This window comes from Podarcis filfolensis (genome assembly GCF_964270895.1).
Source record: "Podarcis filfolensis genome assembly, chromosome: 4".
NCBI lineage: Eukaryota > Metazoa > Chordata > Lepidosauria > Squamata > Lacertidae > Podarcis > Podarcis filfolensis.
In genome coordinates this window covers 28,652,068-28,667,417 of record NC_139607.1, presented here as the reverse complement: position 1 = coordinate 28,667,417, position 15,350 = coordinate 28,652,068, and the positions used below count along the sequence as shown (strand labels likewise).

General features: G+C 45.7%; 1 protein-coding gene across 3 annotated transcripts in view; it reads left to right on the top strand.

Annotated features, from left to right (window-relative positions):
* The window catches only part of ECRG4 (ECRG4 augurin precursor), a 35,222-nt gene extending 20,563 nt beyond the window's left edge, over positions 1 to 14,659 (top strand). For all 3 annotated transcript variants that reach the window (XM_083611045.1, XM_083611047.1, XM_083611046.1), the window contains 4 exons: positions 7,869 to 7,998; positions 9,403 to 9,450; positions 11,717 to 11,874; positions 14,320 to 14,659. In XM_083611045.1, coding sequence (XP_083467171.1) covers positions 7,869 to 7,998; positions 9,403 to 9,450; positions 11,717 to 11,874; positions 14,320 to 14,481 — 498 coding nt within the window. In that variant the 3' untranslated portion in view covers positions 14,482 to 14,659. The remainder of the gene's footprint in view (positions 1 to 7,868; positions 7,999 to 9,402; positions 9,451 to 11,716; positions 11,875 to 14,319) is intronic.
* Positions 14,660 to 15,350: the final 691 nt, after the last annotated feature.

Here is a 15,350-nt window from a genome sequence, read left to right as displayed (position 1 = left end):
CTCTGCTGAGAAGCCAGGCTCCTCCTTCTACCTCCTGGCATCACATCAGCCTGTAATAAAAAAAGAAAAAGTTTTCAGAGCCATTCTGTCAATTTAGCTGGGAGGCCACCAGCTTCTGGCTCCTCCTCCTCCTGAACTTCTCCGCCCCAAACTGTTCACTAGAAAAATTTGCAAGGAAAAATACTTCCTGCTCCCTCCCAAGCCAATCATTTGCTGCTGCTGCTGCTGCATCTTTTTAGATTTCAAACCTGAGGGAAGGGTGGTCTGCAAGCCTTTTTGGGTGAAGACTGAGATCACTTGGTTGTTGTTTTTTAAAATCATTTCATTTGCACAAAGATTCTTTGCACATGTCAAAAAGGTTTGTAAAAAGGATGAAAACTAAGTCAAAATGTCCTGCCAGGGAAATCCCGCCCCCCTCCAACATGATTCACAGTATAAATGATCAGTGATTTTTTAAAATGCATTTTTAAAAAAAGTCTTCTTACTGGAACATTTCAGTATCTAATATGTAAAGTCTGTCCAAATTGCTCATATAGTGGCCTCTTGGGTACCGCAGTTTTACTCTATATTAATGTGGTGTTCACTGCAGAGAATGAGCGCTTTGTACTTGCCCGACTGAGAGGATTTTTGCGCATTCCATTCTATTGCCACCAATTTACAAAGTGATTACCCACACCAAATTACACTGTCACACATGCTGTCACATACTTGATACGAAAATATGTGCTAATCAACAGCAGAAGATACTTCTGCAAAAGCATTCATGTTTCAGAATGCTCAATTGGGGGGGGGGGGAGAAGTAATCTCCTCTGACAGCTTCTCTTCACATCATCACCATGCAGTTAACTGGTGCTGAATCTTTGCACGCTGAATAAACTCCCCTGCTGCAACTCTGTTCTCTGGCATTCCTTTGTGCATCTGCATCAGGACAAGAGTCAGAGACGGGAATGAAATGGGAAGCACTTCAGTGTAGGCAAAGCTATCATTTTCCGGACAATTACCCTAGTCCGGTCCTACCTTGCTTTGTGTATTAGATCCGAAACTTAATGCAGCTTCACAAATGCTTTATTAAGTAGAGGCTTCCATTTATCAGGGGACAATGCATCCTAAGGGAAACATGCTTGCAGAACTGAAGGGTTTTAAAGATAATTAGAATGAGGCTATAGAATCTAGTGGGACTCGGGTGGCGCTGTGGGTTAAACCACAGAGCTAGGACTTGCCGATCAGAAGGTCGGCGGTTCGAATCCCGGCGACGGGGTGAGCTCCCGTTGCTTGGTCCCTGCTCCTGCCAACCTAGCAGTTTGAAAGCACGTCAAAGTGCAAGTAGATAAATAGGTACCGCTCTGGCGGGAAGGTAAACTGCATTTCCGTGGGCTGCTCTGGTTCGCCAGAAGCGGCTTAGTCATGCCGGCCACATGACCCGGAAGCTGTCTGCGGACAAACGCCGGCTCCCTCGGCCCATAGAGCGAGCTGAGTGCCGCAACCCCAGAATTGGTCACAACTGGACCTAATGGTCAGGGGTCCCTTTACCTTTACCTAATAGAATCTAGTACAGGCATCCCCAAACTTGGCTCTCCAGGTGTTTTGGGACTATAACTCCCATCATCCCTAGCTAACAGGATCAGTGGTCAGGGATGATGGGAATTGTAGTCCCAAAACATCTGGAGGGCCGAGTTTGGGGATGCCTGATCTCATATATATTATTTCCCTCCTCTTCAGTGGTAGGAAAACTTCCTTCAATTCGCCCCCCCTCCCCAAACCAGGAACAATGTGGTCCACGAGATCTGCAAACTGTCCAGCATAATTGAAACAGTTGCTGTTCCCATACTGAACGTTCCTGCCAGTTTAAATCGATGGGCAGCACTCCATTCTCTGCACCATCTGACTGAGAAGTTGCATCTCCTGGGGCAGATTCCAGGCCCTTCAGAACAGTAGCACCCCGTCTGTGACATCCACTTTCCAATGAGGCATGCCCAAATTTCAGCGAGAGCCCAAAATCTGTTCACCGCTAGAAGACTGCATAAAACATTTTCATTTGGGTTCTTGAGGATTGATCTATTTGTGGCATTTTGGTGTTCTAATAGAATATTAACTTTATAGTTCTGTTGCCAATATTTGTGCTGCATTATTGATTCATTTAATGGATCGTAATTGTTTGTGGGTTTGGTAGCTTTGCCTCGAATTGCTGTTTTTATGGCGAGAAAATTGAAGTAGAAATGGGGCAGGGGGGGGAACCAGGAGCAGGTCTTCAGCTATGCAGAGCCCTAAGGCAGTGGATGAGAAGCGTATTTCTTCATGACAAACAGCACAGCAGTAACACTCAAGCCCAACTAGTTGCGTCCTGAATCTTGATAAACAGGCACAGGGAACAACCTGTAAAAACATTTTCATCATGTAGTTGTTAGGATGAATGATAATGATAACTATTGACTTTTCAATAGCTAAACACAGTGAACAACCAAAACTGATTTTGCCAAAACAGATTAAGGTAATAATTAGGAAACACATGGGGAAAAAAACCTTTTTATGTCCCAAAGGAAGCCCTTAAAACAACATACGCTCCAACTTTTATCCAATGAAGAATAGGGACAGTCTATCCCATCATCATCATCATCTTACTATTTATACCCCTACCATATAATTGGGTTGCTCCAGCCACTCTGGGCAGCATCCAGTATATATACATTAAACATTTTTAAACTTCGCTATACAGGGCTGCCTTCAGATGGTTCGGGCATTGCACAACTCCATACCCACCAATATATCTCCAATTAAAATAATGAAAAGCGAGACTTTCTGAGATCAAATCAGAAACTGGGATGACTTCTGTAAACCCAGGACTATCCCTGGAAAATAGGGACATTTTGAGGGTCTGAAACAGGGTGGGGGTCCTCCAGCCCAGAGGACAAATGCTGCATTCCAGTTCTGTCTGTCCTTGAGACACTTCAGAGCCACAGCCTCTTTCTCCAGGCTATGTCCCCCAACAATCTCGCTTCATATTCTCCCGGGTGTTTTTATCTGGCTGGAAAGAGTTCTTGAACTCTGACAACAATTCTTGGTTTTCCTGGATAGAGGGGCGTGTGTGCACAGACGAGAAATGAGCCTGCTGTATAAAAGTAAGATTTAAATTCATTGCTCCTCCAATTTTTACCTCTGGCTGCACCCACAGAAAGGTTCCACCCTGGAAGGGAATTAGGTCCTCAGTCTGAAAAATTCTGCCTTAAATTCGCTTTCACAATGAGAAGTGGGTTGCCCCAGCCACTCTGGGCAACTTCCAACACATATCAAAACATAATAAAACATTAGAAAAATTTCCCTATACAGGGCTTGGACGCTGGTGGTGCTGTGGGTTAAACCACAGAGCCTAGGACTTGCCAATCAGAAAGTCGGCCGTTCGAATCCCCATGACGGGGTGCGCCCCCGTTGCTCAGTCCCTGCTCCTGCCAACCTAGCAGTTCCAAAGCACGCCAAAGTGCAAGTAGATAAATAGGTACCACTCCGGCGGGAAGGTAAACGGCATTTCCGTGCGCTGCTCTGGTTCGCCAGGAGTGGCTTAGTCATGCTGGCCATGTGACCCGGAAGCTATACGCCGGCTCCCTTGGCCAATAAAGTGAGATGAGCACTGCAACCGCAGAGTCAGCCACTACTGGACCTAATGGTCAAGGGTCCCTTTACCTTTATACAGGGCTGCCATCAGATGTCTTCTAAAGTTGTATAGTTACTTATCTTCTTGGCTCGGGGGCTGCATAACTCCATACCGTCCAACATTTCTCCAATGAAAATAGGAACGTCCTAAGAAAAGTGGGACATTCTGGGATCAAATCAGAAACCGGGATGGCTTCTGTAAATCCTGGACTATCCCTGGAAAACAGGGACACTTGAAGAGCCTGGAGCCTTATCTTCAGTATTGTTCTAAGAATAGTTGGGGAGCTTTCCCAGATGAAAGATCAAATTACGTTAACACAGCCTGTCTTTTAAGCTACCTCTAAGAATCCTGACACTACCTCTCCTGCTTATGCCAATTAAACAGTTCAAGACATGTAAATAGGCAGACAGACATGCTTGAGCACAGACATCTGGAACATTATTAAGATACAGATGCAAATTGCTTGTTTAGATGTAATTTCCCTCCTAAGGTCAAGTGTTAGCCTCCTCCATTCAGCATCAGCAAAAATGCAAACTGCAGTACCCAGTGATGAGAGTCAAAATACTTCGGGAGGCCTTGACTGATGAGCTTAATGCTCTTGTTATTTGGAAGAAACTCATGACTCCTGTAGTTTTCTTGGAACTAACTTTAGAAACCAATTTGCCATGCCAAGTGCATTTAAGTTGCAACCTACTCAGTTCAATTAAGGTAATATATCAGCGCTCATTAGAAGAAATTAATAGCAGCAGAATGTCAGACACTATGTACTATGCAATTAGAGGTTCTGGCCCCTCGTGGACATTGAAAATTCCTTACTGGGCTTCACTGAAAGTGCTTTCTCTTATTAAGGCTTCTGGCAAAATGTGTTTATTTTTATTTGGGGCAATGCTGGTGACTGGTGGTTTTATTATAGGCCTGGCGTTATGTGAACCTTTGAAAGAAATGATGTGTTCCTACCCTGCCCTGAATGCCTGCTTTTATGTTCAGAACTTGATTTCTTGTTGTGTGGATATGTTTAAGAAACCTGCCGAGTTATCTTTTATTTCCAGAATGGCACTGGTGCCTTAACAGTCCATCATACCTAAACAAATACAAGTAAATTGAAAACTCAGACATTGTCCAGGCCCTGCATGTAGTCAGTCTGATGCACTTTGCAGCCAACATATTTCCCCTTTGTGGATTATGAATGCATACATACACATACATACATATGCACTGATTGTTTTGTTGTGTCTGTTTTAAGCAATTTATTTGTGCTTTTATCTAATGTTTTTATCTTGTGAACCGCCCTGAGATCTTTTGATGAAGGGTAGTACAGTGGTACCTCGGGTTACATACGCTTCAGGTTACATACGCTTCAGGTTACAGACTCCGCTAACCCAGAAATAGTACCTTGGGTTAAGAACTTTGCTTCAGGATGAGAACAGAAATTGCGCAGCAGCGGCATGGCGGCAGTGGGAGGCCCCATTAGCTAAAGTGGTGCTTCAGGTTAAGAACAGTTTCAGGTTAAGAACGGACCTCCGGAACGAATTAAGTACTTAACCCAAGGTACCACTGTATATAAATCGAATACAGGGCTTTCCAAATTGTGTGTCTTAGCATTAGTATGAGGGCTCCCAGAAAGGAGTCTGTGGCCTTTCTCTTTGTTTTGCTGCTGTGCTGTGCTGAGCTAAGCCATAGTTTGGCTTAGTTTCTTGTCCAGACACAGTTTATCTCAGCCGTTTCGCTCCCCCAGACAAACCACGAGCCACGAACCACAGGACAAAACCTTGATTAGTTTTTGGTTTGTCTAGAGAGTGCCACACACAAGTCCAGGCTTGGGCAAGGCACTAAGCCAAACTATACGCAGCAGCAAAAACACCATGCTAAGCAAAGCGGTTGCTATCTCCTCTCCCAGAGTCTGCTTATTCATGCCAAGTCATGTTTTGGTTTAGCATGGCGTGCAGAACAGATCTCAGTATCTATGAAGCTGCCTTATATTGAGCCAGACCATTGGTCCATCTAGCTAAGTACAGTGATACCTCGGGTTACATATGCTTCAGGTTACAGACTCCGCTAACCCAGAAATAGTGCTTCAGGTTAAGAACTTTGCTTCAGGATAAGAACACAAATCGTGCTCCGGTGGCGCGGTGGCAGCAGGAGGCCCCATTAGCTAAAGTGGTGAATTAAGTACTTAACCTGAGGTACCACTGTATTGTCTACTGGCAGTAGCTCTCCAGCATTTCAGGCAGAATTCTCTCCCAGACCTACCTGGAGAATTGAACCCAGGAACTTCCACAAGACAAGCAGATGTTCTACCATTGAGCTATGGCCCTTTTCCTAGCTCACCTAACTGAACTCTCAGCTCTGGCCTTTCTCTTTCTAACTCCCGGTGAGTTGAGAGAGAGGGCCCAGAGCCACTTTCTTTGTTCCCTGAGTAGCCTATCATTGGGGTGAACTTTGGTAATATGGTGTCCTAAGTGAGGACAATATTTATTATTTTCACAATAATTCCTTTTGGTACCGTTGCTTTTATGGATCTTCTCAGTAGGTACCTGTATAAATACAATTATGATTATAATGCACCCCCTAATAATAATAATTTATTATTTAACCCCTCTCCCCCCAGTCTGGCTGAGTTTCCCCAGCCACTCTGGGCAGCTTCCAAAAAAGATTTAAAACACTTGTCATTAAAAACTTCCCTAAACAGGGCTGCCTTCAGATGTCTTCTAAATGTCAGATAGTTGTTTATCTCCTTGACATCTGAAGGGAGGATGTTCCACAGGACGGGCGCCACTACCGAGAAGGCCCTCTGCCTGGTTTCCTGTAACTTGGCTTCTCACAGTGAGGGAAGCGCCAGAAGGCCCTCGGAGCTAGACCTCAGTGTCTGGGCAGAATGATGGTGCCCTGTGTTGGTTGCCTGGTGTGGGGTAAGTGCCTGCAGCGCCCTAAAGCTGGCGCTGCTATCATCTCACCAGCAAGCTAGCTATTCCACGAATTAAAAGGGGGCCCAGGCATTTCGCTTACCCCCACCCAAACTCATATTTATTTTGCATTATGTTAAGTGTGGGCTACATACACTGAAAAGTGTGGCCAGACAATTGCTGGAACTGACAGGACTCGGCTGCAAATAGAACATCTCAAATGTGTTGTAAAATGCAATATGCAAATGTGACACTTGATGGCGACAGCGAGCTATGCTAAATTCAATGTGTTTTTCAAAACGCTTTTTTAAAAAAGCATTTTGACAGCATTTTTTATATGCCACCTCAATAATCAACCAGGGATGCCAACTTGTAAACAATATTTATTGGGGGGGGGATGCAGGTAAACCCTGCCTTGCATATTCCATCACATGATGTGGTGCACTGCACACTATTTGAATGGACGCAGGTGGCGCTGTAGTCAAACCACTGAGTCTCTTGGGCTTGCCGATCAGAAGGTTGGCGGTTCGAATCCCTGTGACAGAGTGAGCTCCCGTTGCTCTGTCCCAGCTCCTAGCAGTCTGAAAGCATGCCAGTGTAAGTAGATAAATAGGTACCACTGCGACGGGAAGGTAAACTGTGTTTCCATGCGCTCTGGTTTCCATCATGGTGTTCTGTTGTGCCAGAAGCGGTTTAGTCATGCTAACCACATGACCTGGAAAAGCTGTCTGTGGACAAACACCGGCTCCCTTGGCCCTAAGGCAAGATGAGTACCACAACCCCATAGTCGCCTTTGACTGGACTTAACCATCCAGGGGTCCTTTACCTTTATTATTATAATTTGAATGGCAGTGTCCATCATCTTGGGGTCGGGGGCAAGCCCCCTCAAATATATTAAGGTGGGGGGGGGGGCGAAGGGACCTCGGCCCCCAAGGAGTTGGCTCCTATGATAACAACCCCAGCACACGTGCTCAATAAGCAGCAGGCGTCGCACCACCTTTATGCAAACGCCATGGAGGCTCAATGAGCAGGTGGCCCCGAAGCGAACATCTGGAATGTGGGAAGCGCGCCAGCTGCCGCTTTGCTGCTTCAGAAATTCCCTTCTCTCTCACACACAAACCCCGCGCCGAGCGGTTCTTTCTTTTTTCCCCCTTCCTCTACCGACGTTGAGCAGCGTCCATGCGCAGCCAGGGGGGCTGCAGCCTCTCCGCCAGCCCCTGGCTCGCCCTGCCCGCTGCTTCGCGCGCTCCCTCCTTCCCTCCCCTCGGCTCCTCCCACCCGTCCAGCACACCAGCCGCCTCTCGCTTTTCTCCCCGCAGGCGAAGGGAGAGAGCAGCTCCAGGCGAAAACTCGGCCGGACGGAGATTCCCGCCAAAATGGTACCCGGGCGGCGGGCGCTCTCGTGGGCTGCGCTCGCGCTGGTCCTCCTCCTCGTCTGCCTGAGTCCCGGTGAGTCAGCCCCGCGCGCTGGAAAGGGGCTCTGCCCCACGCTGGGGAGAAGTGGGGCTTGGGGAGGTGGGGGGGGAGAGGGCGGCGGGCACGCAGGATGATGCCCCCCAAGACAAGGGGGCGCACGCTGAGGCTGAGCAAGGCAGCAGCCCCTTCGTCGTCGTCGTCTTCCCGCCAAAATTCCCCAAGGCTGCGGTGGAGCTGGGAAGTAGCAAACTCCCGATCTTAGGTCCCCCTGCTCATAAAAACGAGGGCTGGGCTTTGCATCCAGGAGGGATGTGTCCCCAGCAGATGCCCAGAAACACACTTCAAAACAAAACAAAGCCCATTCCACCACTGCTGTTAATAATGCTCCTTATTATTAAATGTGTGCGCATGCATGTGCACAGCTCTGCAAAGTGGTGTACTTCAGATGTGGTGCATATAATGTGGATTTGCTTTGCTGGAGGAAAGAGACTCTGTTTTTCCCTTGCCTAAACAGCCAGCTGTGGAAGCAATCATGTTTTTCACTCCCAGCCCAGGACAGTCTCTTCGCTTTTTCCAGAAGGTGTCCCCTTTATAACCCTGATGATAGCTCCAATATCGCCACGTCGTATATATGTTGCCAAGGTTGCACGTTAGATCCCCGTATGGGGCAGCTGCATATTCCTGCATTGCGGGGGTTGGACTAGAGGATCCTCAGGGTCCCTTCCGACTCTATAATTATATGAGTCTATGTCACAAGGGCTTCCATCCCACCCCCACAATTGGGGACTTTATGTTTCACATGTCTGTTTCAAAGGCATAGGTGAGCATACAGCAAAGCAATCTCTGCAGATTGACAGTTACCAACAGAGTTCATTATGCTCCATTCCTTAGACGAGGGGTAGCCAAGTGGTTGCCCCCCAGATGTGGTTGGATTCCAGCTCCCATTTGACCCAGCTAGTAAGGGCAGTGGTTGGAAATTAGTAGTAGTAGTAGTAGTAGTAGTAGTAGTAGTACCCTGCCCATCTGGCTGGATCTTCCCAGCCACTCTGGGCGGCTTCCAACAAAGATTAAAAATACATTAAAATGATGGGAGTTGTACACAAACAACATCTGAAGGGTACCAGGTTGGTTAACCTTGCCTCAGTTCTCTAATTGGATTTAGGTGCCAACTTCTAACATTACACTTGTCTGGAAGGAGACCCCTTAGTTCCTTGGATTGGGGTGGGGCTACAGTCAGGCAAATTTCTACAATTTACTATTGCAAGTAAGCACTGGGCGGAAAAGAGAAAGACCTTCATTTGGCGACAGAAGCATCTTGTTTTCTGTAGGCTCAGCTGTCTCAAGTACATTCACAACTCATATTAAGAGAGCAGTGCTTTGCAGGAAACCTTGTAAATTCTTTCAATCCTGATTTATTTTGATTTTGGATTCCTTTAGATGTATCAAGAGGAAATAAACTTAAGCTGATGCTCCAAAGACGGGAAGGTAAGTTTTCTGTCTCCAACTGATGCCTCTTTCTGCCTCAGCTGTTACTTGCCAGAAAAACAGCAGCTACCGTATTTTTCGCCCTATAGGACACACTTTTTCCCCTCCAAAAATGAAGGGGAAATCTGGGTGCGTCCTATGGGGCGAATGCAGGCTTTCGCTGAAGCTTGGAGAGCGAGAGGGGTCGGTGCGCACCGACCCCTCTCCCTCTCCAGGCTTCAGGAAGACATCCGCAGCCTAGGCAGCCCTGCGGGAGCAGCCTGCTTCCCGGAGCGTCGGGCGCCCTGAAAGCAGAGCGCCCAGCGCTTCGGGAACACATCCGCAGCCTAGGCAGCCCTACGGGAGGTCCTGCAGGGATGTCTAGGCTGCGGATAGCAGCCTGCTTCCTGGAGCGTCGGGCGCTCTGCTTTCAGGGCGCCCGGCACTTCCGGAACACATCCGCAGCATGGGGAGCCCTGCAGGAGCTCCCCGCAGGGCTCCCCACGCTGCGGATAGCAGCCTGCCGCCCGGCGGGCAGGGCGCCCTGAAACAGAGTGCCCCTCGCGCCAGGCATACATCCGCAGCGTGGGGAGCCCTGCAGGAGTTCCCCGCAGAGCTCCCCACGCTGCGGATAGCAGCCTGCCGCCCAGCGGGCGGGGCGCCCTGAATCAGAGCGCCCCTCGCGCTGGGCAGACATCGGCCAGCCCCATAAGCTCGGGGGACAGCAGGGAGGCGCAGCACCGCCATCCCGCTGTTCCTCGACCTGGTTCGGTTTCTCTGACCTGCTTTTTGGGGGGGAAATAAAGGAAAAAAAAATTCCTTTCTTTCCCCCCCAAAAAACTAGGTGCGTCCTATGGGACGGAGCGTCCTATGGGGCGAAAAATATGGTAACTCAAACCAGAGCCATCTTGGGTCTGTTTCAGAAGGTGGCAAGTGGGAGAAATTTTCAAGGGATTAAATGACTTGTAAAAAGAGGGACACTTCATTTCCCACGTGTGTTTCCCCTTGTGCAACTGTCCCATTAGGGACTGTGGGAAAGACCAGGTCAGTGAAAGTCAAATGCACCCTTCAATCTAGTTTTTACAGGCTGTGATGACCACTGTTGCAAGAAATCAGAGGAAGACAGAACATGTAGTTCTAGACTCGTGTCTGGGGGTCATCCTTCATGTGCCAGTACAATACTCAGGGATACTTCACCGCAATTGTCCAGTATCACAGAATACCTGTTCTCATAACAAAATAAAAAAATTCCTTCTAGTAGTACCTTAAAGAGACCAACTAAGTTTGTTATTGGTATGAGCTTCTGTGTGCATGCGCACTTCTTCATGCACACAAAAGTTCATACCAATAACAAACTTAGCTGGTCTCTAAGGTGCTACTGGAAGGAATTTTTTTATTTTGTTTTGACTACAGCAGACCAACACGGCTACCTACCTGTAACTACCTGTTCTCATGTTTTGATATACAGTGTATGTGCTTGTCACACAAAGCAACACAGAATTAAGCATGCAAAGTTGCGTAACAGATCCACATGCAAAGGTTTTATGTATTTTGATCTTCAGAATGGATTATGTATTTTATTTATTCTTGTTTATAAGCCATGGGTAGGCAAACTAAGGCCCGGGGGCCGGATCCGGCCCAATCGCCTTCTAAATCTGGCCCGTGGACGGTCCGGGAATCAGTGTGTTTTTACATGAGTAGAATGTGTCCTTTTATTTAAAATGCATTCTGGGTTATTTGTGGGGTCTGCCTGGTGTTTTTACATGAGTAGAATGTGTGCTTTTATTTAAAATGCATCTCTAGGTTATTTGCGGGGCATAGGAATTCATTTTTTATTTTTTTTTTCAAAATATAGTCCGGCCTCCGCAAGGTCTGAGGGACAGTGGGCCGGCCCCCTGCTGAAAGTGTGCTGGCTCCTGTTATAAGCATTGAAAGGTACTTAAGAGCAGGGCTGAGGAACCTATAGAGTATAGACCCTTCAGGTGTTTGGACCCCCAACTCCTACCAGCCCCTTCCACCTGTCAATCCAAAACATGTAATTGAGTGTGGTGGAGTCTCCTTCTTTGGAGGTCTTTAAGCAGAGGCTTGACAACCATATGTCAGGAGTGCTCTGATGGTGTTTCCTGCTTGGCAGGGGGTTGGACTCGATGGCCCTTGTGGTCTCTTCCAACTCTATGATTCTATGATTCTATTCTATGATTCTACCTGCTTGCGACAAGTGACGTTATCTAGAGTAAGCAACCTTTAGGTTAAACTGTTCGTGAGTTTGCTGTCTCTTGCATTTCAGCTCCTGTTCCGGTTAAGGCAGATGTGTCTGTCAAAGAAGATAAGGCCAAGGAGTTTTTGAGCAGCTTGAAACGTCAGAAGCGGCAGCTGTGGGATAGGAGTCAACCAGATGTACAGCAGTGGTACCAGCAATTTCTCTACTTAGGCTTTGATGAAGCAGTAAGTGGCAACGTTTTCTGTTCTGGAACATCCGAAAAGGCAACTCACTGAAGCCCCCTCCAATTGTTATGTCAATTAATTTACTTTTTATTATTGTTTTCGTCATCTTCGTGTGAAACAGGGTTTAGAGTATTTTCCTTTCAGATAGAAGCAGGCATGGTCTGGAAAGGGGAGTTTTCTAGTGGTTAACTTGGGTCTGATTAGGTGAAGTTCATAGAAGCAGGAATGGGATAATCCATCCCACCTCTTAGAACAGAACTAGGAAACCTGATCTGGGTCAGTGGCCAGATCGTCATCTTCCTTACCCTTCATGAGTCAGATTGGACAGACGGATGGCACTACCCACCTATCAGTCATATGACATCACCCTGCACTGCTTGCAAATAGTTTGATACGGGATAAAAAGTGCTCTGAGACTCCAGGTACCTACTGCCCACCATCCAACTAAGATGTCAAATTTCTGATTTTGAACACACAACACCTAATAACACTGTCAGAGAAGGGCAGGTCAGTGTGTTTTCCTCCTTTTAAGGGAAACAGCAGTTGACCCAATGACTTTAATGTAGAAGACAACTGACAGCATCAGAGACATAAGACTGGCAATCTTGTGGCCAATTTTCTCAAGGAAAGCAACAATTTTACAACTTTGTAGATACACAAATCAGGAAGTAAAAGATACAACTTTTGCACTGCTCAATGCTATCTTTAGTAGTAGCATTGGCAGTTCCTGCATTTTAAAAAGAAAATGTAACAATAAAGGGAAACTTTTGGATAGTTTTCTTCTAAATATTGTGTGGAACAAAACTTAATACAGATTTTGCTCTGGGGATTTATACAGCAATTTGGTACCACATATTAAAATGCAGCAATGTATTACATGAATGTATTGTAGTACCTGAATATGGCAAAGGAAAATTTATTGAGTTCCATGGCTGTTGTGTGGTTTTGCTGGACCGGAGAGATATTCTAACAGTAGCTTAAATATTGAAGCTAGGAAAACTACAAAAATGTAAACTACTATATAATTTACTTACCTTTAAATCTCGTTTTAAATAATTGTGAATCAAAAGTATTCATAAACCTGGGCAGATAAAAAGGTCCAATAATATTAATTATTGCTTTTCTTCATAAGTAACAAGGCACATTGTGCTTTATTTGAAGATATCATAATTTGGATTACAAACAAACAAAACTGGCATCCTTTCATAACCATAAACATTAATGAGATTGTTTTCTTTGGAGTGATATAGCATCATCATAGGCTAAGAGCAGTGAAATGAGGTACTACTGTAATAAGAAGTGATTAAATATACAGCAAACATTTCGAGGGTTTGGGATATAGGTCAGAATTTGAAGTTGAGTTGATTTTATAGAATTTCAGAGTTCAAGATAATATGTAAAACTAATGTTTTGAAACCTCTCTGAGCTAGGTAAATTGTTGAAAACAGCCTATACTCATTCTTCATGTCTAGGAATTTTAAATTGGTAAAGGTAAAGGGACCGCTGACCATTAGGTCCAGTCGTGACCGACTCTGGGGTTGCGACGCTCATCTTGCTTTATTGGTTGAGGGAGCCGGCGTACAGCTTCTGGGTCATGTGGCCAGCATGACTAAGCTGCTTCTGGCGAACCAGAGCAGCGCATGGAAATGCCATTTACCTTCCTGCCGGAGCGATACCTATTTATCTACTTGCACTTTGACATGCTTTCGAACTGCTAGGTTGGCAGGAGCAGGGACCGAGCAACGGGAGCTGACCCCGTCGCGAGGATTCGAACCGCCGACCTTCTGATCGGCAAGTCCTAGGCTCTGTGGTTTAACCCACAGCGCCACCCGCGTCCTTTTTAAATTGGTACAAAGTGCTTAAATACAGGGAGGTTTTTAATTTAATGTGAATATTGTGCAAAATGGGTGCCAGTCTAGAGCAGTGAAAATGAGTCCTCAACACACGTGATGTTGGATAAGCATAGGCTCATAGAATTGTAGAGTTGGGAGAGACCCCGAGAGTCATCTAGTCCAGCCCCCTCCAATGCAGGAATATTTTCCCCAGCATGAGGCTCGAACCCAGGTCCCTGAGATTAAGGGTTTCACGCTCTTACTGACTGAGCTATCAGCATGATCAGGCTGTGGGTTATGTTTTCAAATGTGAAAGATTGTGCAGGCTTCTAATCAACTTTTTAAATATTGCGCAGGTTTCAAATCATTTTTAATGGTTTGGGGTTTTTTAATCCTAAAGCTTTGCTTTGTTTCTTCTCAGACCCATAACAAAAAACACTGCATATAAAAGAATTGCATGCATAAGTTGATTTGGGTAACAGTATGAATAAAAGAGAAACCTTCCAATGCAATACAGGAAGTTGTTACTATTTACAAAGGTGCTGAACCCTTGTATGGTGAAGTTGCAGCTAGTAGCTAATTGCTACCACTATTTTTTTTTCCTTGTATGCAGAAATTTGAAGATGACGTCTCCTACTGGACAAACCTAGGCCGTAGTGGCCATGAATATTACGGTGGTTATTACCATCATCATTATGATGAAGACGCACCTATTGGCCCACGAAACCCACATACCTTTAGGCATGGAGCAAGTGTCAATTATGACGATTATTAAGCTCATCTTTCCTTCTCTGGATTAGAACGCCAGGAAGACGGCTACCGCCCAAAGGTGCCTCTTACGCTTCTTTGAAATTAACTAGTTTGTTATAAACATTAATAACAAAAAAAAGTTTTTATATCCACTCAGTAGCATAACATGTATAAACGTTAGCATTAAACTTTCTTGATAAGTATTCTTCCCACTATTTTTGGTGAAATTATTGTGAGACAGCATGGTTACCTTATGAAATTTCAGTTATCTTGAAGGACAGCAGGTGGCATATTGCTTTGGTAAAATCAATGTGCCCCCTCCCCCCAAAAAAAGTGTGAATTCAGACTCTAAACATTCATATACTGGCAGAAACAATTGCTTACAGGGTTGCAACAGGAACTTAAGAGCCTGTTGGATCAGGCCATTGACTCATTTAGTCCAGCATCTTCTCACAGTGACCAACCCCCCAGATGACTATGGTGCACCCACAAAGCGAACTTGAGCACAACACTCTCCCCTCTTGCGGTTTCCAGCAACTGGTAGGACTATCTTCCATGAATTTGTCAAATCCTATTTTCAAAGATGTCCAAGTTGGTGGCCCTCTGTCTTCAACCCTCCAAGTTAGCATGGGCGCCATCATTATACTGTTATAATAATGTTCTACTACTTTAAATAAAACAGTACGATACTGTTCGTGTAGGGATTTTGCATTATAACTAAATTAGGGGAATATGAATAATGTGTTAATTAGTACTACAAATAGCAATGTAGTTTCCTCTGTGTTTGCTACAGTGCAGGAAAAAACGGACTAGGCTATATAAACCGTAAGTGCCTACTCATTTAAGATCATGAAATTATCTTTGACTAGGTTGTACTTTATGAAAAGAATTGCT